This window comes from Nematocida homosporus (assembly GCF_024244095.1).
Source record: "Nematocida homosporus strain JUm1504 chromosome Unknown 4343, whole genome shotgun sequence".
NCBI lineage: Eukaryota > Fungi > Microsporidia > Nematocida > Nematocida homosporus.
Window position 1 is genome coordinate 93,598 of NW_026250684.1, and position 27,826 is coordinate 121,423.

The 27,826-nt window shown below is 44.3% G+C and overlaps 19 protein-coding genes across 19 annotated transcripts; 13 read left to right on the forward strand and 6 right to left on the reverse strand.

The window, feature by feature from the left end:
- Nucleotides 1-18: 18 nt before the first annotated feature.
- NEHOM01_0718 (uncharacterized protein) lies at nucleotides 19-864 on the forward strand (the record flags this gene model as incomplete). Its single annotated transcript, XM_051489596.1, has 1 exon — nucleotides 19-864. One exon carries the CDS (start codon nucleotides 19-21, stop codon nucleotides 862-864), a length of 846 nt encoding a protein of 281 aa, XP_051345556.1.
- A 6-nt stretch (nucleotides 865-870) lies between these two features.
- On the forward strand, nucleotides 871-3,432 carry NEHOM01_0719 (uncharacterized protein; the record flags this gene model as incomplete). Its single annotated transcript, XM_051489597.1, has 1 exon — nucleotides 871-3,432. One exon carries the CDS (start codon nucleotides 871-873, stop codon nucleotides 3,430-3,432), a length of 2,562 nt encoding a protein of 853 aa, XP_051345557.1.
- Nucleotides 3,433-3,441: 9 nt separating this feature from the next.
- Nucleotides 3,442-4,005, forward strand: NEHOM01_0720 (release factor glutamine methyltransferase; the record flags this gene model as incomplete). Its single annotated transcript, XM_051489598.1, has 1 exon — nucleotides 3,442-4,005. One exon carries the CDS (start codon nucleotides 3,442-3,444, stop codon nucleotides 4,003-4,005), a length of 564 nt encoding a protein of 187 aa, XP_051345558.1.
- A 1,139-nt stretch (nucleotides 4,006-5,144) lies between these two features.
- On the reverse strand, nucleotides 5,145-6,029 carry NEHOM01_0721 (translation initiation factor 2 subunit 1; the record flags this gene model as incomplete). Its single annotated transcript, XM_051489599.1, has 1 exon — nucleotides 5,145-6,029. One exon carries the CDS (start codon nucleotides 6,027-6,029, stop codon nucleotides 5,145-5,147), a length of 885 nt encoding a protein of 294 aa, XP_051345559.1.
- A 41-nt stretch (nucleotides 6,030-6,070) lies between these two features.
- On the forward strand, nucleotides 6,071-7,189 carry NEHOM01_0722 (ethanolaminephosphotransferase; the record flags this gene model as incomplete). The annotated part of the gene is made up of 1 exon (XM_051489600.1): nucleotides 6,071-7,189. The coding sequence occupies one exon, from the start codon at nucleotides 6,071-6,073 to the stop codon at nucleotides 7,187-7,189; it is 1,119 nt and encodes a 372-aa protein (XP_051345560.1).
- A 477-nt stretch (nucleotides 7,190-7,666) lies between these two features.
- On the forward strand, nucleotides 7,667-8,545 carry NEHOM01_0723 (uncharacterized protein; the record flags this gene model as incomplete). Its single annotated transcript, XM_051489601.1, has 1 exon — nucleotides 7,667-8,545. The coding sequence occupies one exon, from the start codon at nucleotides 7,667-7,669 to the stop codon at nucleotides 8,543-8,545; it is 879 nt and encodes a 292-aa protein (XP_051345561.1).
- A 76-nt stretch (nucleotides 8,546-8,621) lies between these two features.
- On the forward strand, nucleotides 8,622-9,530 carry NEHOM01_0724 (serine/threonine-protein phosphatase 4 catalytic subunit; the record flags this gene model as incomplete). Its single annotated transcript, XM_051489602.1, has 1 exon — nucleotides 8,622-9,530. The coding sequence occupies one exon, from the start codon at nucleotides 8,622-8,624 to the stop codon at nucleotides 9,528-9,530; it is 909 nt and encodes a 302-aa protein (XP_051345562.1).
- A 19-nt stretch (nucleotides 9,531-9,549) lies between these two features.
- On the forward strand, nucleotides 9,550-10,503 carry NEHOM01_0725 (uncharacterized protein; the record flags this gene model as incomplete). Its single annotated transcript, XM_051489603.1, has 1 exon — nucleotides 9,550-10,503. The coding sequence occupies one exon, from the start codon at nucleotides 9,550-9,552 to the stop codon at nucleotides 10,501-10,503; it is 954 nt and encodes a 317-aa protein (XP_051345563.1).
- A 130-nt stretch (nucleotides 10,504-10,633) lies between these two features.
- On the forward strand, nucleotides 10,634-11,002 carry NEHOM01_0726 (uncharacterized protein; the record flags this gene model as incomplete). The annotated part of the gene is made up of 1 exon (XM_051489604.1): nucleotides 10,634-11,002. The coding sequence occupies one exon, from the start codon at nucleotides 10,634-10,636 to the stop codon at nucleotides 11,000-11,002; it is 369 nt and encodes a 122-aa protein (XP_051345564.1).
- A 208-nt stretch (nucleotides 11,003-11,210) lies between these two features.
- On the reverse strand, nucleotides 11,211-14,786 carry NEHOM01_0727 (uncharacterized protein; the record flags this gene model as incomplete). Its single annotated transcript, XM_051489605.1, has 1 exon — nucleotides 11,211-14,786. One exon carries the CDS (start codon nucleotides 14,784-14,786, stop codon nucleotides 11,211-11,213), a length of 3,576 nt encoding a protein of 1,191 aa, XP_051345565.1.
- A 30-nt stretch (nucleotides 14,787-14,816) lies between these two features.
- NEHOM01_0728 (iron-sulfur cluster assembly enzyme ISCU, mitochondrial) lies at nucleotides 14,817-15,230 on the reverse strand (the record flags this gene model as incomplete). The annotated part of the gene is made up of 1 exon (XM_051489606.1): nucleotides 14,817-15,230. One exon carries the CDS (start codon nucleotides 15,228-15,230, stop codon nucleotides 14,817-14,819), a length of 414 nt encoding a protein of 137 aa, XP_051345566.1.
- Nucleotides 15,231-15,269: 39 nt separating this feature from the next.
- Nucleotides 15,270-16,181, forward strand: NEHOM01_0729 (serine/threonine-protein phosphatase PP1 catalytic subunit; the record flags this gene model as incomplete). Its single annotated transcript, XM_051489607.1, has 1 exon — nucleotides 15,270-16,181. One exon carries the CDS (start codon nucleotides 15,270-15,272, stop codon nucleotides 16,179-16,181), a length of 912 nt encoding a protein of 303 aa, XP_051345567.1.
- Nucleotides 16,182-16,655: 474 nt separating this feature from the next.
- Nucleotides 16,656-18,293, reverse strand: NEHOM01_0730 (translation initiation factor 2A; the record flags this gene model as incomplete). Its single annotated transcript, XM_051489608.1, has 1 exon — nucleotides 16,656-18,293. The coding sequence occupies one exon, from the start codon at nucleotides 18,291-18,293 to the stop codon at nucleotides 16,656-16,658; it is 1,638 nt and encodes a 545-aa protein (XP_051345568.1).
- A 193-nt stretch (nucleotides 18,294-18,486) lies between these two features.
- Nucleotides 18,487-19,989, reverse strand: NEHOM01_0731 (bifunctional glutamyl/prolyl-tRNA synthetase; the record flags this gene model as incomplete). The annotated part of the gene is made up of 1 exon (XM_051489609.1): nucleotides 18,487-19,989. The coding sequence occupies one exon, from the start codon at nucleotides 19,987-19,989 to the stop codon at nucleotides 18,487-18,489; it is 1,503 nt and encodes a 500-aa protein (XP_051345569.1).
- A 43-nt stretch (nucleotides 19,990-20,032) lies between these two features.
- NEHOM01_0732 (uncharacterized protein) lies at nucleotides 20,033-20,509 on the forward strand (the record flags this gene model as incomplete). Its single annotated transcript, XM_051489610.1, has 1 exon — nucleotides 20,033-20,509. The coding sequence occupies one exon, from the start codon at nucleotides 20,033-20,035 to the stop codon at nucleotides 20,507-20,509; it is 477 nt and encodes a 158-aa protein (XP_051345570.1).
- Nucleotides 20,510-20,741: 232 nt separating this feature from the next.
- NEHOM01_0733 (uncharacterized protein) lies at nucleotides 20,742-21,482 on the forward strand (the record flags this gene model as incomplete). Its single annotated transcript, XM_051489611.1, has 1 exon — nucleotides 20,742-21,482. The coding sequence occupies one exon, from the start codon at nucleotides 20,742-20,744 to the stop codon at nucleotides 21,480-21,482; it is 741 nt and encodes a 246-aa protein (XP_051345571.1).
- Nucleotides 21,483-21,553: 71 nt separating this feature from the next.
- Nucleotides 21,554-23,455, forward strand: NEHOM01_0734 (uncharacterized protein; the record flags this gene model as incomplete). Its single annotated transcript, XM_051489612.1, has 1 exon — nucleotides 21,554-23,455. One exon carries the CDS (start codon nucleotides 21,554-21,556, stop codon nucleotides 23,453-23,455), a length of 1,902 nt encoding a protein of 633 aa, XP_051345572.1.
- Nucleotides 23,456-23,633: 178 nt separating this feature from the next.
- Nucleotides 23,634-27,053, reverse strand: NEHOM01_0735 (DNA-directed RNA polymerase II subunit RPB2; the record flags this gene model as incomplete). The annotated part of the gene is made up of 1 exon (XM_051489613.1): nucleotides 23,634-27,053. One exon carries the CDS (start codon nucleotides 27,051-27,053, stop codon nucleotides 23,634-23,636), a length of 3,420 nt encoding a protein of 1,139 aa, XP_051345573.1.
- A 24-nt stretch (nucleotides 27,054-27,077) lies between these two features.
- On the forward strand, nucleotides 27,078-27,626 carry NEHOM01_0736 (uncharacterized protein; the record flags this gene model as incomplete). The annotated part of the gene is made up of 1 exon (XM_051489614.1): nucleotides 27,078-27,626. One exon carries the CDS (start codon nucleotides 27,078-27,080, stop codon nucleotides 27,624-27,626), a length of 549 nt encoding a protein of 182 aa, XP_051345574.1.
- Nucleotides 27,627-27,826: the final 200 nt, after the last annotated feature.

Consider the following 27,826-nt stretch of genomic DNA (forward strand, 5'->3'; position numbering starts at 1 on the left):
CAGGCCCAAACAAACACTATGGGGGCATTGGTCGACATGAGATTTGCCTGTTCAATGGTCTCTTTACCAGTTTGTTCTGTTCTCTTCCAAGGAAGCGTGCATGCCAAATTTCCAGCCCGGGCTGTTAGTTTTGGCCGCGTCAATCTGTACTCGCCCTACACCATTCTCTTTCTGTCCATGTGCATTGTCATGTGTGTCATTCTTATCAACCGAACCAAAAAGATGTACTCCTATCCAGCCCGAAAAGAGATGCTTCTCTTCCTGCGAACCTATCTGGCCACAATTTCTTTAGATCTTGTGCTTTGTTTTGGTATTCGCGGGTTTTCGCTACTTAGTCGGGCCTTTTACGCGGTTGTGGTTAGTTTGCAGCTGGGATGCTTGGCAGCTAGTTTTGTGGCGGCTTTTGGCACTGGGTACGTTTGGATGTTCCCTAAAAAGCTTTCGAGCGAGTGTGCCAACATGTGCCGCCGTAATACTCTTTTTGCCCTGTGTTTTCTAACAGGGATCTTGCTGGTTTGCAATCTAACCTCTTTAGGAGTAGGCGTGTTTGCCATTATCTTTTTGCTGCCGGCGATAATGAGCTTTCTCTTCTCCTTTTCCCAACTAGCTAAGCTTGGCGCTCTGAAAGTTGAAATATGGAACTATGGGTCCATTCTAGTGGTGAATATGTTTATGTTGCTGATTGGTAGCACTCCTCTTGGATTAGGTGCTCTTGTGGTTCTTATCAGTGATAGGTATATTGATGGAATCTTCTTTATGCATTTGCTGGGGTTTCTGACCGTTTTAAAGGTATACAACCTTTGGTGCTTAGATAAAGAGCAGGAAATAGAATGTGTTAATACGGTTAAACAAGGCGGTAAATAAATTTGAATGGCTAAACAACATGTTAAGAGACGAGACAAACGCCGCGCTTTTACAGCCCTAGTGCGATTTGGCCTAGCCACTTTTCCCAACACCTCTAACCCTTTTAGAGCTAGTTTAGACCAGCTAGTTAGTGACTTGCCAATTGATCAAGACTGTAAACGGTTTATTCAGTCAGTTATTGCTACCACTGATATTGATAGTGCCCAGCGTGCCAAAGAAACCGAATGGCTCTGTAATGTTATTTTTAGAGATAAAGGTATTCGCAAACTCAAAACTGCCGCACAAAAGCATTCCCATAGATCTATTCTTCTTTGCTCGCGCTTAATTGGGTCTGAAACTCAAGCCTTTCTTCTTCCTTTGCTGCAGATGGTTCATTATAGCTTGATTAGCTACCATGGCCCAGTACCCGTCTCTCTAGTCTTAGATGCGCTTATTAGGGCTAGAGACCTTACCCATAACAAGATTCTCTCCCGTATTCGGCAAGACCTTCTTCTAGCGACTACTTCTCAGGATATTTGGACTGAAGTAGAAGTTCGAATTGCCCGACTGGCCCAAACCACTCGGACTGCTGAGCCTTCCTTAAACCGCGCAACCCTCCAGGAACTAGCTCGAATTATCACTGCTCATGAAACAGCCGAAGAAATGCTAGGCTACTTGTTTAAGGAGCGAGACAATCCTCTTTTTCTGTCCCTCTATCTGACCGCTCTTAATGAACTCCAACGCCAAGGCGCAGATGTCGCCACCGAGATCGCTAAGATCGCCCCTCTAGCTATCAAACAGAAACAAACCCGGGCCATCCTTCATTCCTTGCTAAACCGGGTCCCTAACTACCCCAGAAGCCTAGAGCGCAATCAACTATTAGCCACCAGCTTATATGACCTATTTACCCAAACCAGCAGCTACCGACTTGTTGGTGCTCTAGCCAGTTTACTTGAATACCTTCCGTCTCCAAGCCAAAATCAGTGTACTACTCGGTTACTACACTATCTAAAATCACAACTTAAAAAATCACCGGACAATCTTCTTACCCCCGAGCTAGCTCATCTCATAACTAACTTGCTATCTGCTAACCTTTCACAGATTCCCAATAGCCCGCAACTCTTCGCTCTATTCAAAACCCTCCTAACTCATCTATTCAACCCTACCACAAACACTGAAACCCATGTCAAAACCGCCTCTCTCCTTACCCACGCCTGCTTACATCCCGCATTATACACCTCTATTATTGACCTAACTGCTTCCTCCTCTAGCCTCCCAGAAGTTGTCCTAGAAGCTTTCATCCAGTCTAATACTTTATCCGAGGCCCTACTATTCACTCAACTCGCTAAGCAATGCCCGTATACTCTCCTCAACCTAACCCGAGTTATCACTCAGCTCTCTTCCAAGAATCAGCCCACGCTTATCAATAACTTACTCGACTGGTCCCTAACTAGCCTCCAATCCTCCCCTAGTGACTACTTGTACTCTCTTCTTAGCACGCTTGCACCTTTGTCTCCTTCCACTACTCAACACAGCATTCTAGCCCAACTTCTTCTTAACCACCCGCAACCTCCACCAACTACTCTTCTATCCGCCATTAACACAATTCTTCAACAAGCTCGTCCAACCCTAACATTCGAGTCCGAATCTCTTCCTCCTCTTCGCACTTTCATGCGGGCTTATCCCAAACTGATCTCTGTTTCCCCCGTTGAGAGTCTTCCTATCCTCTACCAACTAGGCCTCCAGCTGATCCAAATCTTCCCCCAAGCCACTGCACAGTGGCAAGAATCTGGCTTAGCACTTATCAAACGACTGAAGGGCTACGCCAACAACAAAATACCCGCAGAAGCCGTCTTACTAGCGCGTATTGCCAACAAAAGCACCCTCACCTTCTGGCTCGCCCAACTTTGGACCCAAACCAATCCTCTTCCCGTTAAAACCCATCGTACAGCTGTGGTCACGGCCTTTCAACACCTATCAATTATCAACCTACCTGCCACCCTTACCTTTCTTCTTTTCCATTATCCCTACCTCAATCTCGACATCCGGACCCAACCCAAACCAGACCGCACTACATCCCGCACTACCTCTAATAATCCTAATAATACTACTCAACTGCTACCACTTCACCACTTTATTCTCAACTCCATTTGTAAAATCCTCAACCACCACTATCTATCGCACAAGCCTACCCGCAATACCCTTCCCCTCCTGCTACCCTTACTTGATCATCTATTAGCCACCACCTCCCCTAAACTCCGGCAAACTGCTTGTCTACTAGCCAAATCCCTACTTCTTACCAACTGGGGGACTCCTACAGACTACTCCACTGCTGTTCGTCTTCTAAACCGTATTTTCTCTCTAATTACCGACTCTAAATCAGCGTCCACTCTTATCTCTGTTCTCCCGGCATTTGCCACCCGTCTTTCTCTTGATTTTGTTTCCACCTATCTCATTCCAGGCCTACACCACCCTAACAAACAGCTTCGGCGCACATTTAGAACGGCTTTTCAAGCCGTCAGAGCTGGCCACCCTTTCATGCTCTCACCATCCCAGGAACTGCCATATCTTTTATTTTGTGCGAACTAACTGCCCGCTATGCACCACGTCTATCCGCCCGATGAAGACACCTTCCTTTTGGAAGACGCCATTATGAAAGACTTGGCTGCCCATTCTACCCCGCCTAAAATCATTGTTGAAGTCGGTTCAGGCTCTGGTTATATATCCCGTGTACTTGCCCAGCACTTTCCCACCTCTTTTGTTCTGGCTACTGATATTAACCCCTACGCTACTACGCAAACCCAAACCACTCTCCTTCCCTACTCCAATGCAAGCGCTCTCCGCACCAGCATCATTGCCGGGATTAAACCATCCATTGATTTGGCTATTTTCAATCCTCCCTATCTTCCTAGCGAACCCCACCACCTGACTGGTGCCTGGATTGATCGTAGTTGGGCCGGTGGTGTTCATGGCCTCGAAGTAACGCAACAATTTCTCCTCCACACTGCCCACGTCCCCATCAGATACCTGCTTCTCTGTAGCCTCAACAACCCACAACAACTAGCCGATACTCTCTCCACCCAATACCATGTCACCCTTCTTGTCGCTAAAAAGGTCCTTAGTGAAACCTTAGTTGTCCTCAAAATAGAATCTAAGTCGTGATTAGCTGAAACTGATCTAACTAATTTCGCTATGGCTTTATTTGCTGTCCTTTGTTATAATGCTTATTACCAAACTAGAATCGGATATAAGTCTTGCTTCAGTACATACTAATTCAATAAAGTATCTTTATTTCATCTTAGCATTAGATCCCGGCCATTTCACAATCATATATCGTGCTAGGTCTAATCTGGGCTTGTTACAGACCAGGCAGCATTGACTTCTAAGTCATTCTAAAAGTCCTTGACTGATAGCCAAGCAGCCCTGTCCCGAATTATACCACCCAGGCACTTCCTCGGCACTTTACATCTATCCGCCAATCTACTACAATGGGTGTTACCAATCTCGCCACTAGACTTGGATGTTTTTCTGCGCAGTTGCTTTCTAATACTAAGGCAATAAGAATCCATGTCTAGTGCCCTGCTGACCAAACGGCAAGTCTCTATTGAGTTAGTGTTGGGTTTGGTTGGGTTTGGTGTTAAATTGGATTGGGTTTGGTGTTGGGTGGAGTTGAGTTGAGTTTAGTATTGAGTTGAATGAGATGAAAGCCTGCAACTGATTGCCTTTTATAAGTGAGTTGGCTCTGCAATCTTCTTCAGAGTTAGGAATAAGTTTACTACACACCTCTAAACATGAATTCAAACTCGAACTCACATACGAACTCAATCTAGATACGTGGATATTTTAATCGCCGCCCAGAATCACTTGATCGAATTGGACTAATCGTGTTTCTAACACCTAGAACTAGTATTTGGCCCATTAAGCCTATCTAAAAATAACATTTTAGTGCGACAGTAACCTTGGTGCTTTAGCACTCTCCAGAGCTAATCTTACCCCAGGCCATCGCAACTATTACATAATATCTATCAGTGTGTTTATTTGGCAAAGAAACGGTCCAGATATACGCTTTTATAAAGCTTGCCTATCCTAATCTGCACCTTTTTCTCATCTGGCTTCCTCCGGCACTTGCACACCTGTCCCTTCTCTACTCTATCCCCACACCACTCGCACATACAGCTCTGACTTGCCACCATCGATTCCTTGACAGTGTTTTAAACATGCTTTATCTACACTTGTTTCTAGTTTAAGAAGTCAGAGACTGAAGTTTAAGTATTAAGCTAGTACTGAGTTAGTAGATGATCTCAAGAACCATCCGAAGAGATAGTTTCTGATTCCTCTGACTCATTATCAAATTGAGGTCGAGGCCCAAAGGTCGTTGGCGGCATAACCAGTTTATACTCCCCACCAGCTCCAATCATGCGCTTCTCTAACTTCTCTAAGGCTCCTAATAAGACTTTCTCACCCACCTCGCCATCTTCACTCATAATAGAGAAAGAAAAGACCGGTGATGAAACTAAAGCCACGTCAATCTCAGGATAGTCCTTTTCTATACGCACTAGAATATCTCGCACTACTTTAACCCCACTTCCCTGGTTACACTTAGTCTCTACATCAGCTCGTACTTTGATCTTAGGAATACTGAACTTTTGCTTCACTAACTCTTCTACCTCCCCAAGAAAAGCCGTTGTTATAAAATCACTCCTTTCTAATCGATTCTGCAAGAGACTTTCACTACTTAAGACTTCCCGGAAACACTTATATAACGATCCAAACTCCTTTTCGGCCTCCCAACCGAACTCTTCATAAACTTTGTCTAAACTCCGCCCGGTCTTAACGGCTACACTCTGCATAAAGTTATGGGCTATCTTGCCCTTGTAGTACTTCTCAAAAGCAGATAGCTTATCTTCATATTGGGCTCTTTTTTTACTTAAGTCAATGTACCCCTTTTCTTTATCTACCTTTAAGACTAAAAATCCCTCTAATGTGCCAACTTTGATTAGTTTTTGAATATTTCTGGTTCGCTTCTTAGTTAACTCGCTATAAACAATTAAACCTTCAATGTCATTGTACTCGGGAAGAGTTACATATGCTCCGATATCCGTTAGGGACTTGATACGACCGACGACAACTTCTCCTTCTTTTGGATATTGTTCTAAATAGTAGCGATGTGGTTGGTTAGTTTCCATGGGGTATAAAACTAAAAGATATTTAGCCAAACTAGTTCAGGATGTTTACTAAGCGGAACACAAGTTATTTGCAATCATATCAATATAAAAGCCAAGATGGTAGTTTTCTAACTAATTACTGTCCTTATTGGAATTATCTGAAAGAGTATATTCCGGCTAGTGTTTCGCCTAATGCAATTACTTTATTGGGATTTCTAGTGATGGCCGTTCATAGTGTGGTGGTGGCTGTGGCTGATCCGGGTTATGAAGGACGAGTGCGGATTTTACCGGCTATTTCGGGCGTGGCCTTGTTCTTCTACAGTACTATGGATGCGTTGGATGGTGTGCAAGCTCGGCAACGTGGTACGGGCTCTGCTTATGGCCAGTTGTTTGATCACGGGGTTGACTCGATTGTTTGCACTTTGGTGGTTAATTGTGTCTGTTCTGGGGTAGGTCTTCGGTCGAAGAAGGCTGTTTTATTGTCTTTGGTGGCTTGTCAGACGATCTTTTACTGGACGAGTGCTCAAGAGTACTACAAGAAGGTTTTTGTCTTGGGACTGATTGGTCCGACGGAAGTGATTTTGGGGTGCTGTGTTCTCCTGGTTTTATTATCGATCTTTGGTCAGCCAACGGTGATTTTCTTCCAACGAAGTCATCCTCACTTATTGGCACGGATAGCAGTAATTGGAAGTTTGTTGGTGGCCGGACTAGGTACGGCCTACTACGTAACGGATATTTATTGGGGCACTGGATTTTGGCTGAAGCGGGAGCCTGATGCCTTGGGAATGGCTAAGCGGTTGCTGCCTCATGTCTTATTTGTGGGCATGCATTTGGCCATGATATACTCGGCTTTGAACTTAAGGAAAGTAACGGCCAAAGGCTTTTGGTCCTTCTTGGGTACCTGTACCTTGGCTTTCTCTTTATTCACTATCATGACTATTTACTCCCATCAATTGCAGGCGCCTTATATTGAATCGCCCCTTATTCTACCGGCATTGGTCGGACTGAGTACTTTGGCCATATGCATAGCACCGACTAAAGTGGTTAACTCAACCTTATTGGTGCTCTTTATCTTTGCACTTCTTAACTATATCTATCATACTCGAGCGATAACGAAGGAGTCTTTAGATGAGCTCAATATACCATTCTTTAATAACGTCCCTAGAAAGAAAGGCGTCTAATTTGGCCTATATTGGCTTATTAATAAAAGGATACCCAAAAGAGATTTACTATTAGGACTAAATGAATGGAGGCTGCTAATTAGCTCATGTTCCTCTAAAGACCTTTCTTGGTCTCTGACTCGGTCCTGTTTATTCTTGGTAAGATAAGAATTAGAAGCTATAGTCCTTCTTAATTCTAGATATCTCTTTCAAAATAAGAATTATTAAAGAGATTTCAAATCAATAGATTGTGTTGGATTATGTTAATATTGGATTGGGTTGGGTTGGGGTTGAATTAGATGGCGAGAGTTGATCTAGGTGTAGTTCGTGTTGGGTTAGTGTTGGGTTTGTTGTGTTTGTGAATTAGTAAGTGTGATGGCATCTTGGCACTCGGGGGATTGGTAGAGGGACTACTTAATTCGGCCAATCTAAAGATGTTTCTTAATCTGGAATTGCCTAATAAGGAAGTATCTCTAGAGTTTTGCTAAATATTTTTGGATGAAGGAATTTCGGATTCAACTCTTAACCGTTGATAAGCAAAAAGAAGAATTAGTTAGATTTGTCTATCTGCCAAGTACCGGGGCCAATTTGGTTAGCGATGTGCTTGATCAAATAAACAGAGTATACCTTCCTTATTTAGGTATCTCCTCCCATGTAGCCTATCTAGCTGATAGTCGTGGTTATATCTTTGTGGCTACTATGCCAATAGAAAGACTGCGCAGTAAAAAGATGGTTCTGCGTGGATATTTATGTTCGGGGCAATGTCCAAGATGTTCTGGCTCCGGAGAAAAGGCCTCTAAACCACTCAGCCCAGTTTCTCAAAACAAAAGAGAGATACCGATAGGCAAAAAGCAACCCAAGCCATCAACACGTGACGAAGTGAGCGAGGAAGTAAGTGAAGAAGTGAGTGAAGAAGTGAGTGAGGAGGTAACTTTAGTGGCACGCCCGGTCCTACGTGTTTCTGCCCCTGTCTCGGGACGAGCTAAATTATCTATCAAAGATGCCCGCCCCTCTAATTCTAATCTCAATTCAATTTCTAATTCTAACTCTAACTCTAAATTAACACTTGATCACACCACCAACCCAATGTCCATTACTAACACAACTACCAATTCTATATCTCATCCAACTATCAACTCTATATCGCAGCCCAACCCAGCACCTAACTCTACTCCTAAAACTGATTCAACTAATGTCGAGGAAGAGCCTTCCGCCACTACCAACCCACCTATTGCCAATTCAAGTGCTAGTACCGGCTTGGGTTCTAATACGGAAGAGAACGACGGCCCTAATGGGCGCAAGTATCTTCTGAAAAAGGCCTTTAAAACCCTATCTTGTAAGACGATCGGCGCGCCGGCCAACCGATACATCCATTAGGAAGAATGGAAGTAATCAAGATAGTGGGCGTAGATAGGACGTAGATATAATAAATGGCTGGTCTTCTTTTATTTTGATGCTCCATAAGATAGAAGAAAGGCTTCTCTCTTACCATAAGCCGTCTAAAAGAGAAGTCCGCTACATCTGCAGCCGCGTTGTCGATCTTTTGGCTTTAGAGGAGAATATTGTTCCAATTGAAGCTCCCGTGGTGGTTTGTGGGGATATCCACGGGCAATATGATGATCTCTTAACTATCTTTAAGATGCATGGGACTCCACGGAAATGTAAATATGTCTTTTTAGGAGATTACGTTGATCGAGGGCCTAACTCTGTTGAAACCATCACTTTATTACTACTCTACAAAGTCATGTTCCCACAGAACATTGTCCTTCTACGCGGCAACCATGAATCCCGAGAGCTGACTGAGACCTATGGGCTTTATAAAGAAGTTGTCTCGCGATATAATGCCTGTGATGTTTGGAAGCTCCTGTGCGAAACCTTTAACTATTTGCCTCTAGCTTGTCTCGTGGGCAGTCGTATTTTCTGTGTTCATGGTGGAATATCTCCCTTTGCCCTTACGTTTGATAAGATCCTCCGAATCAACCGCTTTGTAGAATTACCATCCAGTGGACCGATGAGCGATATGCTTTGGAGTGATCCTGGGCCGGGTAGTGGCTGCCAGCCTAGTGATCGTGGGGCCGGATACATCTTTGGCGCCGACATAGTTCAGAAGTTCCTTTTTCTTAACGATGTCCAAATTGTCTGTCGATCGCACCAGCTAGTTAATGAAGGCTATCGTTTTGCTTTTCCCAATCGTGAGTTAGTAACCGTTTGGAGTGCTCCTAACTATTGCAATCGTATGGGAAACAAAGCAACAGTGCTTAGAATCGGTAAAAACCTTCGAGTAGATGATGATTGCTTTGTCTTCTTTGAGCAGGCAGTGCGTCCCAACAAAGAGATCGGCTCATTGCCTTATTTCCACTAATTTTTTCGGTCTTGTTGTTATGGTTTCGAAACCCCCCATTAAACGTCATTCTCAAAAACAACCTTATCGTCGCCAACTCTGGCGATCTTGGGGTTTAGCCGCTATCTTTGGGATTTTAATGGCCGGCGGTGGTTTGATCGTATTTAGAAAGCTTGCCGTTGTCTTTGATAGCCCTTTGGACTATGTTATTTCTTTTCCCAGTGAGAAGACGTGGAAGCATAAGCTCTACTTGCGCGAGCCAGTCGCAGAGTTTGTAAAGCGAGATTTAAGTGAGGAGGAGCTAGAACACCACTTTCGGCGCCATTATGTGATTGTTCAGGCCTTGAAGAAGAATGAGCTTGTGGCTAGTGTGTTTTTATTGCCAAAATACTATCAAACAAGCGATACGGCTAACCCAGAGCGATATCCGGTCTTTGAAATCTACAATGTTTATGTTAGTCCTAAGCATCGCGGTAAGCGGCTTTCTACTAAGCACCTGTACACAACCTTTAAGTACTTGCAGACGGTCTACAATGTCGATAACAGTACTTTGGTTGGACTGCACATCTCACCAATAGATACACATATGCCAGTGGCCTATGCTCTTTATCGCAGCTCTGGGTTTACCAATGCGGCCTTTTCTCCCTATGGCCCGCCTTCTTTCCAGCGGCGCTATGAAGATATCAAAACAATTCCTTTGGCAGACTACACGGTTAACCAATTCTTGTTAGCTAAGATTCCGCCCAAGAAACAAAATGACCCACCAGCTGCCAATGGTAATGAGAAGGAAAATGAGAAGGAAAATGACCCGACCGATGGTAGTAATCAACCTGTCGTGGAAGACCGCTTTTTGACTTTCTTTGCTGACTTGGAAACCTTTTACTCGGCCGTAGATAATCCGACTTACACTTCTAGTGAATTCCAGACCTTTGTGAAGAAAGGTGCTAGGCTGCAAAAGAAACTACTATCCGTATTTAAGTACCAACCCCACTAGTCTTGGATTTCTAAGACAGGCGTTTTAATCGGCTCTAAATGAATAAATGGATGTGTGTTTTTGTTTTTGTTTTTGTTTTACTTATCTAATCAAACAGTCACTAAATCTAAAACTAGCTTGTGAAAATTAAATGACAAAAATACCTCTTGCCAATAAGGCACTCATTATGTGCTTTTGGACTAGCTCTATTGTAGTTCTTCTGCTGGTAATTGGCGGTATTGTGCTGCTGGAGTTTAGGGCATGTCAAAAAGACTTTTCCGAGCCAAGTACTGATGATAAATCGTCCTCAGATGCTTCGCATAGAGATATAAGACTATCTGTGGCTCAGCAACGCTTTCGCCATAACCGAATTGGATCCTCGCCACTCTTCAATGCCCGATGTCCGCCCGCCAATCCCAAAGTTATTGGGCCTACATATCGCACCAGAGCTAAGAACTACAATGATTATCTGGACTATAAAAAGCTCCATCTTGACTGCACTCGGAATAACCCAACTTAAACCTGATTTTCACTTATCACTAATCCGAAAACTAAAAAGAAATTCAATGGCAACCATAGTAGAATAAGGATTGATTTTAGTTTGGGTTTTAGTTTTAGTAACAACTTATTAGTTGTTAATACGTTAGTAGTAAGTTACTGTTTAATTTATTGCATCTTATTGGGTTGGTATTGGGTTAATCTTTAGTGTTTGAATTAAACCGGTCGGGTTATGGCGTCGTGGAGATAAGCCAGGGACACTTCTTTACACCCAGGGCAGAGCGCAGTAGGAGTCGGCGGCGGAGCTTTTTGTGGAGGACCTCATAAACATGGTGGGGTTCTTTGGTCAGTCCAGCTAAGACAGCAACTCCACGGGCCATAATCATGTAGGAGCAGTTCTGCAACTCTTTGACCCGGTTGTACATCGATTGAGAAATAAAGGTTTCGCCGGCACTAGCAATACTACAAAGTCGGGCCGCTTCAATAACTGACTTACCGTAAAAATCAAGTCGTTTTGTAACCGGATCATTTTCAATGATACAAGCACCTTTACTCATGCCAACCCGAATTTGCAGGCCGCGATAGATAGGCTTCCTTTTGGCATATATAAGAGGATTGTTTTCAATCGCGATTTCCAGCCAGTTCTTAGTTAGTAGGGCCAGATGTATTTCTGAGCCAAATTCCATAGCACATTGTTCATCGTAAAAGATCATCATAAAGGCATCGCCTTCTGTTTTGACTTCGTATCCATCATACTTGTGCATGAGCTCGCGAATAGTTATGTTGTGGGCTTTTGATACCTCACGCATTCTTATTGGGTCCATCGACCATAGTTTGGTGCTGTTGGCAATATCAGTAAATACCACAACCGGAACTTTCATAAGCTGCGAAGAGAGATTGTACATGGTCAGACTTTCCAGAATCTTAGGAGCCGAGGACTCTGCGTCCTTTTTGAACATTAGAGACTCACTCTTATGCGTGATAGGAATAAGCACACAGGTGGAATTCTTTAACTCATGGGTCAGCAGGAAGGATTTAGCTTCAGTTAAAGAGCTGTTTCTCCGATAGGCCGCAATAAAGTCATTGATTGAAATAGCTTGTAAAATAGACCGATGCATCAGCACAATACACTGATCAGTCCTTTTCTTAGTACCCCAGGCCATTTCAAAGTGTTTGCCCGACTTTAAGTAGACGCCTCGCTCGTTTTGCACAAGGATTATCTCTAGGGACTCAATGCCCATGATTGAAATAAGCGTATCAGTCATTACTACAGCGGCCAGCAGCTCAACCTTATCAGGAAAGACTTCGTGGCGAATATCTCGGAAGAATTGGATCATCTTCTGCTTATAATGCTTCCAGCGAGTATGGATAGTCTCTTCAGTTTCACTGCAGAGCAGTCTTTCTATCTTTAAGATTGCACTTTGCACAGTGCTTTTGATTATCGGGCTTTTTGAAGAGAAATAGATGCACAACTTAGCATTAATCGGCGTCCCGGGATAGTTCGGATAGAGAACTGCCTGAAATTCCTTTTGAATGCAGCGAGCTCTTTCACTAGACCTAATTTCTGCCTTCTCTTTCTTATCACGGTGTTTCTCTTTGGGAATTTTCACCCGACAGTACCGGCAAATACTCTTCTCCCCCACCATGCCCCGCAGGTGCATAAATGAACTCTTCTCATCGCGCTTAATAATCTTGGTTCCTTCTTTCAGCATTCTTTCCTTCTCCTTGCTTGAAATGGATAAGTACTTGTTCCCAGTTATATCCAAGGTTCGGTGCTTAACTTCTGACCCCGGCCGGATCTCGCCAGAAGCCGAGACAGAAGGACCATTCAAGGGGTACATGTCGGGAATAAACCGGAACAAGTTGTAGGATAAAGACAAATAGCGCAAACCACTCAAAGACTCCAGCCCAACTAAACTCTCCAGCATATTAAAGCCAGCAATAAAGCAGACCAGTTCACTCAATCGGTTGAGATTCAAGACTTCCTTAATTTGGTTTCCAGATACATTCAAGTGCCGCAACGTCGGCTGTCGTACCGCCGGGTCCACCCGAACAATCTGGTTATAAGATAAGTTTAAGTAGGTCAAAGGCAGCTCCCATACCCGACTAGGAATTAAGTTTAAGCAGTTATAAGGCAAAGAAATAGAGGTCAGTCCATAAAAGTCCGCCGGGTACCTCTTCTGCTCCACAAAAGGAAAGTCAGTTAAAGAGTTATGGGAGCACAATACTGTTTTTAAATTAGGTGCAAAGATAGATACTTCCACTAGACTATTGTTAATTAACTGTAAGTGTTCTAAGCACATAAACTTACCAACAAACCGTTTTAACTCCACATCAGCAATGCTTAAGCGCTTCAGCCCAGCCAAGCTCCCATGAATGCGTTTAGTCGCCACAATCTCGCGCAAGTACAAAGTCTCCGTATGTGCCCGAAAGTATTTCAAAGGATTGCCCAACAGGTTTATCTCCTGGTATGCATACTTACTATTGAACTCAAGTAAATGATTATTCCGTAAGTTAAGCACCGGAATCAACAAAGGCTCCTCAATAACCGAAATACAGTTATTAGAGGCATCTAACGAAGAAAGGTTCAGCTGGTTTAGCATTGCCGGTAGAACTTCAATGCGGTTATTAGAGATGTTCAAGTGCTTAATATTAGCACTCTTAAACACGACAGCAGGAATGGCAGTCAAACCCATACCGGACATATTCAAGGAAACCCACCGCGGATTCATTAACTCCTCCATCTCTCCTCCCTTACCCCTCCTAGACCCAGCCGGGGCTAGTATTCGCTTTCTTACTAATCCCAACCACTTCAGCACCCAGTAAATACCCAGCCCGATTAAAGCCAAGTCCTGGCCCAATGACCAGAGCACATTCCAAATCAAGCCAGCCGCCACTGTACGTCGTTCAGTTACATCATCAGGAGGAAAATAAGATAGCACGCCATCACTATCTATGTGGTCCGGTAAGCCGCGCACTACCCGTTTAACCACCCGCAATTCAAACCCCGAATTGCGCAATAGTTTCTGTTGCGGCACAATCCGTCCTTCAATTATGTTCAGAAGTGACTGGTTTAACTTCCATTGAATTACCTCTAGCATCGGCCGGGCATCCAAAGGCAGCAATCTACTACCATTTATAGTATCTAAAAGCAGTGATAAGTTCTCCTTCTTCACTCCCACTACATCACTCACCACGGCGTCCAAAATATCCTCAACTGTCGTCTGATAAGACACCCACAGAGTAGCTAGCCGGCCCAGAATCTCCACTCGCAGCAGCCTCCTCCGCACCGGCACCAGCCCATTCACAAAGTCTTTTTCCAGCACCAAGTCCGCCAGTCCAATAGAAGGATGGTGCACCGTATTAATACGCTGTCTTGAAAACCGCATCAACACCATAGCCATGTCCTTCCCTCCTTCCTCCCCCTTCCAGAGCACCGGCAACAGATTCGTCCCCACTCTATCCTCAGCGATATCCTTTACACTCACTTCATTCTCAGCCATCCCCGTCCTTTCTCGATCCAGGCAATCTTTAGCCATACACTCTCGCGCCAACTCCTGCACTAAATCTTCTTCCTGCTTAACACTACCACCACTACTAAAACCGTCCAAAACTTCTAAACTCTCCAAACCAACACTAATTTCACCATCTATACTATCTAAATTATCACCCAAACCACTTATACCATCTAAATCATCACCAAAATCATCTAAACCATCTCCGGCAGCAAATGACACGGCAACTCGAGGCACACGTGCTACCCCATCATCTATTACGTCAGCGGCCCCAGATAAGACTACCCGCATAGTAAAAAAAGTCTTCCCCTATTTATTCTCCTACTCTATTCCCTTCTTCTGCTTATAATCCATAATAGCAGCCTTAATCGCATCTTCAGCCAGCAAAGAACAGTGCAGTTTAACGGGCGGCAAAGACAGCTCTCGAGCAATTTGCACGTTCTTAATACGCAAAGCTTCATCTAATGTCTTCCCTTTAATCATCTCACTAGCTAAACTACTAGAGGCAATTGCCGACCCACATCCAAATGTCTTGATTTTAACGTCCTCAATTCGATCCCCGTCCACTTTGATCTGCAACCGCATAACATCCCCACAAGCCGGTGCTCCCACCAGACCCGTACCTACATTAGACACTGTTTTGGCAAAAGTACCCACATTCCTAGGGTTTGCATAATGTTCCAATACTTTGGCATGATAAGCCCTAGCTATCTCTAACAGTCCCCCACTAAACATGCTCTTCCCCTTTTTATTTATTTTAAGTTTGACCCGTTGATGCCGAATTGTGCCCCAAACGTAGACCGTATTATTGAACAGTTGCTGAAAGTTCGAAATGCCAAATCCACAACTCCTCGGGTTAATTTAACAGAGGCTGAAATTAAGTACCTATGCAACCGAGGACGAGAGGTATTTATGTCGCAGCCAATGCTTTTGGAGATGGAAGCACCAATCAAGATTTGTGGGGATATTCATGGCCAGTATCGCGATCTATTGCGTATCTTTGAATGTGGAGGTTTACCTCCCCAAAGTAATTACTTATTCTTAGGAGACTATGTAGATAGGGGCAAGCAGAGCTTAGAAACGATCTGTTTACTGCTGGCTTATAAGATTAAGTATCCTGACAACTTCTTTATTCTGCGGGGTAACCATGAGTGTGCTAGTATTAATCGGATCTATGGGTTTTATGAGGAGTGCAAGGATAGGTATACTTACAAGATTTGGAAGCGATTTACAGAGACGTTTAATTGTATGCCGGTGGCTGCTTTAGTGGACGGGAAGATCTTCTGTATGCACGGAGGTTTATCTCCGGACTTGCAGTCTTTTAATCAGATTAGAGCGATTCATCGACCGACTGATGTGCCGGATAGTGGTTTACTATGTGATTTATTATGGAGTGATCCGGATGGCGGGGTGGCTAAATGGGGAGAGAATGATCGCGGGATTAGTTTTACGTTTGGGGCGCGGGTAGTGGAGGAGTTCTTGCGGAAGCACGATTTAGACTTAATCTGTCGGGCGCATCAGGTGGTTGAGGATGGGTACGAGTTCTTTGCTGGGAAGCGACTAGTAACGATCTTTTCAGCTCCTAACTACTGTGGCGAGTTTGCTAATTCCGGGGCGATTATGGAGGTGGACAAAGACCTAGTGTGCAGTTTTAGAGTGCTTAAACCCCTGGACGGGTCTGTTTAATAGACATAAGTAAATGCTAGGTTAGTGTTAAGTTTAGTTTAAGTTAAGTTTGAATTGAGTTAGTATTGGGTTGGGTTAAGTTAAGTTGTGTTGAGTTAAGTTAAGTTAAGTTACGGTAAGTTAAGTTAGTTGGTTATTCTGTTAATTAAGTATTGTGAGAATGCCATGTGGTGTGCTGATCTTAGTATTTAATGAATGTTGACATAAACTATCTTAAACTACCCTAAACTACCTTAAACTATCTCAGGTTAAGCGAATAATAGATTAGCATTCGGCTTAAGAGTGATTGGCGGAGGTTTAGGGTCTGGGTGCTTGGGTGCTCAAAGGCTGCATTGGGCTTGGGGCCGTGAATTAAGAACAATAAAGCAAATGCCTTGCGGTGGATAAGTTCTTCTATAAGTAGTGTTAAGTTGGTATTGAGTTGGTTTGGCGGTTAAGATCAAAGAAGAGATGTAAACTAAGTAGTGTTGTTTATTAAGACTTTTTGAAGGGCGCGAGTTGTTTGAGGAGGGACTCTTTCCTTTGGATTTTAGAGATTCCGCCTGGGACTACTTGGCCTTTGGCCATGCGAGCTTCTATGTCTTTGATTTCGTCCAGTTCTTGTGTAAGTTGGGCTATCTTTGCTTCCCGGAGCTTCTCTTTGTTCTTAATGATGTACGCCGGCACCCACTCGCAAGTTGGCTCTTGGTCGGCAGTGCGTAGGGAAGGTGGAACATAGGCAACCTTCTTTTCAATCTTGATCTTCTCTGGAGGAGATTGAATCGTTTGGAACGGCTTGTCTCGGCCTAAAATACGGCAGTCCTTGAGCTCTTGGAAGTCTCTTTCGGCTATTTGGCGAGAGTAGTAGTCAAAGAGGATAGCTTTGTTATCAACTGCCATTCGATTGGTGACCGCTACTAGATAGAAGCGGCCAGAAGGAGACCATTCAATGATTGAGCACCCAACGACTTCATTAGCTGAAATAAAGGCACCAGTGGCAGTTTCAATGATTTCTATGTTTCCGGGAAGGTTGTTCATTCCGGCTAAACACACGATGTTCTCTTGTCGATTAAAGAACAACTTGTTTCTGATCCCTTTTTTGAACTCTTTGATCTTATCAGCCTGGCTGTTAAAAACAGTTAGGTGGCTTGGACTGTTCTTGTAGCAGACGGCAAAGGTTCCTTTCTTTAAAAAGGCTGTATCCATAATAGGTCCTTCAATTGGCACTACCTTATAAACCTCTTTAGCCGGATAAATGTAGTAAAGAACCTTAGTGTCGTAGTAGGTAGTGGATTTGCCCTGCAGCGTACAAGTACAAAGAGCCCGGCCGTTGGGGTACTTGGTATCAACGGCGAAATTGGCCGTTAGGAAGTTACGCACAGTTATTTTCTTGATACTCTGGGAGGTAACCAGGGAAATCACTTCTATTTCACCAGAGTCGGCTCCTACAGCCCAAGCAGCCAGCAAGTAGTCCTTGGCCACGGCAAAAGATAATGGCGCCATGATACCAGTGCTTACTTTGCTTAAATCTGATAGCTTAAGGGCCTTTAAAGCCTTTGGCACTGACTTCTTAATCGGCACCGAAATACCTTCCTTCTTCTGAATTCTAACCCGCTGTGGTGCGTTGGTCGGGTTCTGTGCTTGGTTAGCCGGCGCACTGGTGGAATTTGTGGCAGCTTTGGCTTCTGAAGGAGGAGAATTACTGGTAGCTTTGGTGGTACTCGTAGTGGCAGTGTTGGTAGTAGGCGTACTAGCCTTGGGTAAGGCTGTGTCACTGGGGCACTCTTGCGTATAGACCAGATAGTGGCAGGACAAGTCGCAGTCCCAGACTTTGCTTTCCTGAAAAAGGACCTTCTGCTGGTTAGTTAAGTAGATCTGCTGGTTCTTAGTTAGCACGGCTATGTGGAGAGTGTTTGGCGAGATCAAAATCTTCTTGGCGTTGGCTATAGGTAGAGTGGTGCTCTGGGTAGTCTCAGAGTTATAGACTGTTACACTTGCTTCTGTGCTATACACCACAATCTCCTTATGCGAAACACAAAGCTGGCACGGGACTGGCTGGCACTCGTCATTGAAGGTGTCTAAGAGAAGGCCTTTGTCAGTTAGAGAGAGAACTTTGCATGTTGGGCGGTCCATGGGCAAAAATAATAAAGGGTATTAGTATGCGTTGAGTTAAGTTGGGGTGGGGTGGGGTGTGATTGGGTTGAGTTAAGTTGGGGTGTGATTGGGTTAAGTTGAGGGCTGTTTATGGTATAATAGGTTTGTTGCACCATCCGTCCTAACCTAATACTAGCTTAATATGGAAGTAAATTGCTAAGCGACTGATTTATTAGTAGCTGCGGCCGAAGAGACCAATGCAGGTGCTAGGCTCTTGACATACCGCACAGGGCTCGGTAGGCACGGTCGTGGTAAAGGGAATGCATAGAGATTTGGCTCCCATGGCTGTGACTGTTCCTTGGTCGTCAGTTTCGGTAGTCTGGAGTTTAAGAGTGGCTTCACACTCTACGGCTCCACACCAGGGCATAGTTGCCATTTGCTTCTTTTGAAGAGCAGCTCGGAGATCATCAAGGTTGTTGGCCTGGGTAGTAGCTAAGTCCTTTTTGGTCTTGGCGTTGTAGTACATCGTAGCTTGGATGGCATTGAGCTCGGTAGTAACGGCAGTAGGAAGACCTTCAAGAGGAAGAGTCTTTTTGGTCTTGTCGACTCGCCAGGCAACAACAACTTCTTGTTTCTTAAGGTCTTTTGGTCCCACCTCAATGCGCAGAGGAACTCCCCGGACTTCCCAGTGATTAAACTTATGGCCCGGACTTGTACTGGCTAGATCGACCTTAGTTCGAATACCAATAGCAATTAAGCTCTGTCGAATTGTTTCCACAGTAGTTAGAACGGCCTCTTTGTCCTCCTCAGACGTGCTCTTGGCCAGACCACAGGGAATGACCACTACTTGTATGGGAGCTACCTTAGGAGGTAGAACGACTCCACGATTATCCGAGTGCACTAAGATAGCTACACCAATACTACGCGTACTCAACCCCCATGAATTCTGAAAGACCGGCATAGATACACCGGGATTCTTCGGGTCCTCCACCATTACCCGGAACATTTCTGAGAAATTCGTGCCTAAAGAGTGCGAAGTCGCTGCCTGAATTCCTCGGCCGGTCATTGGCACAAAAGCCTCAATTGTAGTGGTGTAATCCGCGCCGGCAAAGGTTTCCTTCTTGCTCTTTCGTCCTCTGGTTACTGGCACTGCCAGCAGATCTTCGTAGATCCGAGCGTAGAACTCTAGAATTTGAAGGACTTCCTTGTCAGCCTCATCCCGCGTAAAGTGGGCGGTGTGCCCTTCTTGCCATAAGAACTCTCGTCCCCGTACAAACGGCATAGTCTGGGTGGTTTCCCATCGCAGGACGTTACACCACTGATTGACCTTCAATGGCAAGTCGCGGTAGCTCTGAATCCACTTGGCAAAGTATGGATACATAATCGCTTCTGAAGTTGGACGAATGGCCACCGGGTTTTCTAAGACCCGACCGCCACACTCAGTAATCCAGGCTACTTCCGGGGCAAAGTCAGCCAAGTGATCCTTTTCTCTTTCTAGAGCGCTTTTTGATACAAGCATTGGAAAGTACGCCTCTTGCACTTCTAAGCTAGTGATCATCTTGGTGAACTCTTCCTTGATCGTGTTCCAGATAAAGAAGCCATTTGGCCGTAGAACATAACATCCGTTAATGTCATGGTAATCTAAAATTTCGGCTTTCGTAATACACTCTTTGTACCATCTAGGAAAGTCTTCCTCCTGGGTAGCATCAATGGCAAACTTTTGGGTTTTCGACATGGGCTAACTAGGCTTCCATTTACTTATGTCCTTCTTTAAATTTATGCGGGAAGAGAGTCATGGCTTAATCTTTAGTGAATCTGAGGTTATTTTAGATCGCGAGAAACAAGAAGCTCGTATTATTATTACCAACACGTCTAGTGTGGATTATGGCTTTAAAATCAAAGCCACCCATCCAGAGAGTTACAGTGTGCGGCCAAGTACTGGTGTTCTAGAGAAAGGGAAAGAAGTTGAAGTGCTTATTCGGATTCTAGCCGGAGAGGAGCAGATTACTCAGCACAAGTTCTTAATGCAATTCGTAGCGGGACACCGCGGGCTGCTTGAAGAGAACTTGCCGCAACTGTTTGGTCTGCCTGGTATTGAGAAGGTTGAGCGAAGATTTGCAGTGCGCTACCACCAAGAGAGTAAGAAAGAAGAAGTGCATGTGGAAAAGGAAGAGAATATTCTTTTGGTTCTTGCCAGTGTCTTTATTATGTACTATCTTGCCATGCTTTTAAAGAAGATGATCTTTGGAGGTTAAAGATCGGTGCTCGACGCAATGCTTTGTGGTCAGTAGGTCAAATTAAGTAAAAGTACGTATTGGGTTAGTATTTAGTTGTGTTGTGCTGTGTTAGGATAGGATAGGATTATGCCTTATTATATTGTGATGCGTACTGATTGGACTTTGGAATATATTGGGGTTAAATTATGCCATCATAGGAACTGGCAAATCAAAGGCCGAACAAAAGTCAAATGGGATTTTAAGGGGTGAGATGGAGAATCGTATGAATGAGAGCGATAATTCTGAAAAGATCTTTGGTCTGTCAATTGAGCAGTATGCGGCTGGATCTGTGGATGCTCCTGCGACCAATCTACCAAATCACAACCCTATTCCCAATCCCAACTCTGAACGACTTATTGAAGAAGTCTCGCAATCCATTGCTAAAATAGAACAGGACCAGGTTAGTATTGCCCAATCAATTGAAAGTCTTCTGCAAGACCTAGGAGAACGTCTTGGCAAGCATGGAATCAAACTTAACCGGTGCACCCGCCTGGATATTACGGCCCTAGACATAAAGCCAGATCTTGACCGTCTGCGCCAACTGCATGCGGCCAAAGAGAAGAATGCACGTTCTATTTTGCGGCTGCAAGCTGAAACTACCCGACAACACCTCACTGAGTTCTTGAAGCGAGCTGAACTGGCCGCGCACAAACTCCTAGCTTGGCAAGCCGCTGTGGCGACCGAAGCTACCGCCTTGGAGAAAGATCTTTTGGCCCGCAGCAGTATTTATGAAATCCGAGCAGCCGACCATCTTCTGACCAAACAGCAATCTTTCTTAGCAGCTCTGCCCCAAGTGGACAAGATCCTTTCTCTAACCGAACATCTAGTTCTTAATCAATCTCATATTTATCCTAAACAGGACCAAGAAGAACTCGCATACTCTGAAACACTTATCAGACACTCATCCGAGCTAGAAAGAACAACTGAGCATCTATTGGGTCTTTTGAAATAAACGATTTAATTGCCATCTTTGATTGGACCAATTTGACTATATTCGGAAATCATCTGATCTCAATTTTTTCAATGTTAGCTGATCTGAATAGGAACCGCAAAAATGACATAATTGATGCCATAGATAAGAGAGAGTATCTTGAGGCGACCTTTCTCTGTTTGATTGGGTTGATTGATATGGTCGCGGATGTATTGAACTACATGGTAATTCAGCCGGCCTTATATCTCTTCTATCCTCTTTTAGAACGTTTTGCCATCCTACAGTATTTCACACGAACAATTGATGTAATTGAGCATCCAGATGATGCAATGGAAGCCGTACTAACTAAGCCTCGTAATGTATGGTACGATTTCTACTGGTCTTTATCTGACATGCGATCAGACTGGCAGTTTCGCTTGGACGAGAACAGCAAAGGCAGAACAAAGGACCAGATTAACTCCGATCTCCGCCAGATTCAGATAAAAAGGAAGCAAGAACGAGATAATATGCTGAAAGGTAAGCTATCAGCAGCGCAACAATTTAAAGTCCTAATGGAAGAACCAGCGAAGACATTTGACAATCGAGATGATGCTGGAATGAGTTATGGTGATTATGTCTTAAAAGTTATAGATTGGATAGTTGAAAGGATTTCGCAAGTATTGGATAAGCTCACTATTGGCTTAGTGTCTAAAATAGGCAAAGTTGTCTCTTATCTGCTGGGGGCTTTATTTACCCTGGGTGTTTTAATAGTTCGGATTGTCTTCTATTTGATATTACGTCTGCTGGGCATTATTATTGGCCTGCTTCAGAAATTGCCAATTGTGGGCCGGCTCTTCCCACAACAGGTCGGTGCGAGAGAAAGATTGCAGGATGGATTCCGATCAATGTTGTACGACCAAATGCTAGCCTTGCAGCCCTGGCGCACGTCAAAGACTTATCCTGAGCTGCGCAGACGCCAGAAGATGACCAAGCTATCGGCTAAAAAAGTAGGCAGAGCTTACAAACATGCTATCTATGATGGATCTAGGTCATTGTTTGAATTCTACGTACATGTCTGGATTGAAGCGGCAGCCATTGCCACAGGTATGTTTATTAAACTAATTCATGTGGTTGTATCGCATGCTTTAGAGACGTTTTCGCGAATAGAGCTGTTATTAGCAGTAGTCGCCATTGGGACAATTGTACTGGTGCTGTGTTCGACGAGCTGGATGCCCAGCGGGGACCATTCCATAGGATCCTTCGATGCTAATAACTGGCTAATGGTCGATACCACCGCAAAATCCATAGCCGTTATTGGTGCTGGGCTAGTATCGCTTCTATCTCTTATAACTCTTGGCCGCACGGTCTTTAGACGCACTACAGAAACCACCAAAGGCGAGGATGCAACTAAGTTTGCTAATGCCGCGGTCAAGAAACACGAGAACTTCGTTCTAACCCTTGGCAAACTCCTAATCTTCCTCTGTGGCCTGCTAGCTCTCGGTCGGATTCTTAGTGTGGTGACTCTGGGACAGAAGGATGTAATGGAAACAGTTAGATTTGTTTTGTTCTGGATAATAGTGGCTGAGTTGATTAGAGATATGCGCAACCAATTTTCTGGCCTTGGCGTACGAGCTTCACGGCAAAGTCAATGGCTAATTGTCTTGGGTCTAGTGCTTGGCTCGCTGTTTGTAACCGATGTACGGATATTTTTAATCATGCAAGTTGCTGCTTGTACTTTAGCACTTGTTACTGTAATGATTCCTGATTTCCGCCGAAGTAAATCAGGGCCCCAGTCATTTAGACGTGGTAGATGGCCTTACTTCTACTTTTTAATCCGAATAGGACTAATAGTCGCTGTTGGTGTAATACTAGGATTCTCACTCTGGGAAGACTTCTTACGTGTGTTTGTTTATATCAACCGAGGAGTTAACTACCTTCTACATCTGCTTACCAAGCATGATGAGTTCTTCTCGCTCAGGCATTTACTTGGCAAGGCAGCCCCAGTGCCCGCCTAATGCACAACCCAATAAAGAGTTATATCAGGTGCACTGTCACGCTGTCATACAACTAACCGTCGATTATAAATCAGATCATATCTTAATTTAACAAAAAAGATAACTCAACCCAAACCCAACTTAAATTAACCCTATCTAATCGCGTTAAAACCCTAAACAAAACTAACTCAATATATATTTATGTCTTCTTCCAGGTTTCCAGCCGCATTTGCACAGAAATGCACATGGCCATCATTTCTTGGGTCAGTAGTTTAAAGGCATAGGGCATATGCACTGCACTAATGTCCGTACGCGTGCCGCACAGTTGGCAAGAGTAAATACCGCGCGTGCGATTACCAGCACAGAAGATTCCACAGCTATTGCAAATAAAGACTTCAAAACGATCACTGACATCACAAAGCCGTTCTTTTAAGAAAGAAGCAGCTCCATGCGAAATCATACAGTCCCTCTCCATTTCTCCAAATCGCAAACCTCCATCCCGACTTCGTCCTTCAACCGGCTGCCGCGTCAGAATTTGGACGGGACCATGGGCCCGGGCATGAATCTTATCTGCCACCATGTGCTTAAGCCGCTGGTAGTAGGTGGGACCTATAAAGATTTGCGTGCGCAGTTTACGGCCAGTTAAGCCGGAGTACATTACTTCAAACCCTCGCTTTTGGAAACCGTTCCTTTCCAGCTCAGCACCAATCGCCTCCACGCTCTGTCCTTCAAAAGGAGTTGCATTGCCTTCTATACCGGTCATTGCACTAACCTTACCCTGCAAACACTCAACTAAGTGCCCAATGGTCATTCGACTGGGAATAGCATGCGGATTAATGATAATGTCCGGTGTAATACCATCTGCTGTAAAGGGCATATCTTCTGGAGGTAAAACTATACCAATTGTTCCTTTCTGGCCGTGTCGCGAGGCAAACTTATCTCCCATTTGCGGGATACGGGCCGAACGCACTCTAATCCGAGCATATCTATATCCATCTTTAGTTGTTAAAATCACCCGATCTACCACTCCACTTTCAGTGCCTCGCATAACTGTACTTGCATCTCTTAGCCCTTCCGGCGTACTAACTACCTTCCCAATCAGAACATCCTCGCCCGTTACTCGGGTCCCCGGCAAAATCAGCCCATCCGAATCAAGCTTCTCATAATTAGCATTACGCATACGTTGCACAGTTCGTCGCTCAGGCTTAATAAAACACTCCTGCTCCTCCGGCTTAGCCCGGGTTTCCAGATCACTGTACGTACGATAGAAGAAACTCCGGAAAAGCCCACGATCAACTGCCCCGCGGTTCATGACCACACTGTCTTCTTGGTTGTACCCCGTGTAACAAGCAATAGCCACCATGGCATTCTGTCCCGAAGGTAATTCCCGGAAGCGTAAGAAGTCCATACTTTTAGTCGCTACTAAGGGCTTCTGTGGGTAGCAAAGAACATTACTAAGTGAATCCATCCGCATTAAGAAGTTGGTGGCATACACCCCCATAGCTTGTTTTCCCATAGCGCTTTGGTAAGTATTTCTTGGTGACTGGTTATGGTCCGGGAAAGGAACAACTGAAGCACAAACACCTAGCATCATGGCCGGATGGATCTCACAATGCGTATAGGTTATTTCACCGGCTTCCTTATGAATATCCTCTGGACGAACGGCAATCATTGCTGTTTCTTCTTCCTCAACGTCTAAATACTCCACGCACCCTTCCTGAATCAGTTGGGACCACGTATAATCAGTGCTGCCATACTTATCTAAGAACCGCTCAATCACTAGTCCGCCATTTTCAACAATAAAGAGCGGGCGAGCGGCTCGGCCTCCATCTGTGTTGATTCTAATTTCGCGCTCTTGTAAATCTCTAACAATTCCTATCTCTTTTGATATCTCTCCCGTTCTCCGCAAGGTTTTCAAAGTCTTGATCAGAACAGCCGGGGCCCGATGAACGCCTACCCAGGAACCATTAACAAAGACTTTGGTGGCCCCGGCAATAGCCGAAGGACTGACTTCCTCAAGACCTTCCAGACCACACTCTTCCAGTAACTCAACTACCGCTCCAGAACTAACTCCTACGGAAATGTGCGACATTAAGGCTAAGTTCTTAACCAGACCACAAGCCTGGCCTTCCGGTGTCTCGGCTGGACAAACCATCCCCCAATGACTTGAATGCAACTGGCGCGGCTTAGCTAACTTACCATCCCGACCAATTGGTGTATTAACCCGACGCAAATGAGAAAGAGTAGAGATATAGTTGTACCGACTAAGTACTTGGGCTACTCCAGCTCGGGCCTGCATACTTTTAGACTGCTCACCCCAATTTCCTGTAGCTAAAGAGTACCGCAAGCCCTGAGTTAGAGTGGAAGTTCTTAGGCCAATAACCAGGTTTAAGTCGCGATTGCCATCAATGCATCGCTGCATGTGCTTGGCCAGTTCGTTGCACATCTTCTTGAACAGAGTCCGGAAAAGACCAGCAATCAAAGGCCCGGCTAAGTCTAAGCGTTTCCGGCCGTAATGATCACGATCTTCCTGCTCACGACGGCCCATAGCCACCATCAGTAACTTATTAATAGCATACCCAAAAAGATAAGCCTTCTTCGTCTCACAGAACTCCTTAGTACCTACGTGTGGCAAGAACTCTTTCTGGAAGAGAGTCTTGGCAAACTTAATTCGCTTCTCCTTAGAAAACCCAGCCGGTGCAACTCGTTTCCCAATATAGTCCAAGGCTACACCCTGGTCCTGAATAACAAAAGCTTCTTCAATACTCGGTCTAAGCATAGCCAGCATTTCCTTATCATGAAAATCATAACAAATATGCTCAATAATCTCCTTATCAGAAATAAACCCTAAAGCTCTAAATATAACAACCACCGGAATATCTTGTTTAGCATGCGGCAGAAGAGCCCTTAATAAATGGCCTGAACCCCCAGTACTATCTAAAGTCCTTGAAACTAGCCGAATTGCTAAGGGCGAAGCCATCCTATGGCCATGTTCCGGTACTGATCTTATCTCAGCCGTATAAAGATAAGGCGAAGGCGGTGATTTCTTAAAGATATAAACTAAATTAGAGGCCATCCGTTCATGAGCAATCAAGACCTTTTCCGAACCATTAATAATAAAATACCCGCCTTGATCATAAGGACACTCTTCCATCCGGTTAATATCTCTTTCATCAACATTATGGTAGACACAGTAGAGTGATTTTAACATGACAGGAATAGTGCCAATTGGAACACGCTTATACACTCTTACTTCCGGTTCTTCATCGCCTACTTGCTCGGTCTTGGTAATGTCTATGTAAAGGGAAGAGGCATAAGTTAGACTCCTAATCCTTGCGTCATTAGGAAACATAGAAGAAGTTGTACCATCTGCCTCGGTCATTGTTGGGGGTTTACTCAAGTATATTTGGTTGAACTTGATGGTGTACTTCTTAGCTAACGATTCATCGCCACTAGGATTGTGTGCTAATAAAACAATAGTTGAATTCTCATCTACAATCTCCTGCATGGTACTTTGTACAAACTCATTGAATGAATCTAGTTGCTGCCTAACTAAACCCTTTTCTTTAAAGAACGCCCTAACGATTTGCCAACATACGGCTTGGGTTAACCCGGTCATAGCTAAAAAATTATAAAGGCTTATATGGGGGATAAGACGCTTTTTGAGATCTTTCGGACCCCGGCGAGTCCTTTCTCTGTTAGTCAGCTTAAAAATGCATATTATGGCTTAATTAGACGAGTGCATCCTGATAGTCAAATGACAGACCTTCCCAAAAAGGAAAAAGAGGTCTTATCTAGTTTTATCAGTACGGCCTACCAAAAGCTAAAGAATGATTATAGTCGGAGTATTTATGAGTACTCGTTGGCCCATGGGACTAATTTAGTTAAGCGGGACTTTCATAATGTTGGGGATGTGTTTGGACTGAGTAAGGACCTGACTGTGCTTGATTCGATTAAGGATAGACTTGGGTGTGATAAGAAGTTGGTGAGTTTAGAGTTCTTGGACCGGATTCTTTATATGGAAGACCGAATTGCTAATTGCTCCCTTGAGGAACTACCACAAATTCAGCAGGAGATTGAAGCGGCTATCAAGCAGTGCCAAGAGAACAAAACGTCGTTGCAAAGTCTGGTGCACTGGCGATATTACCAAAAGCTCCAAGAAAGCATTGCGGCTCGTACTCTCTTGGAATAACCCAATAGGTTAGTATCTGTGTTCTGTTAAGTGTTCAGTTAAGTATGATTTGGTGCTAGTATAACATGGTCTTAGATAGCGGCCCTACCCTTATAACGACTAATAAACTAGATTAAATTGAGCTAATTTAAGCTGCCGTTTACCTTACTATGTATAACAACTCGTATTCACTTATGTTTATCCAACTCATCTTTATATAA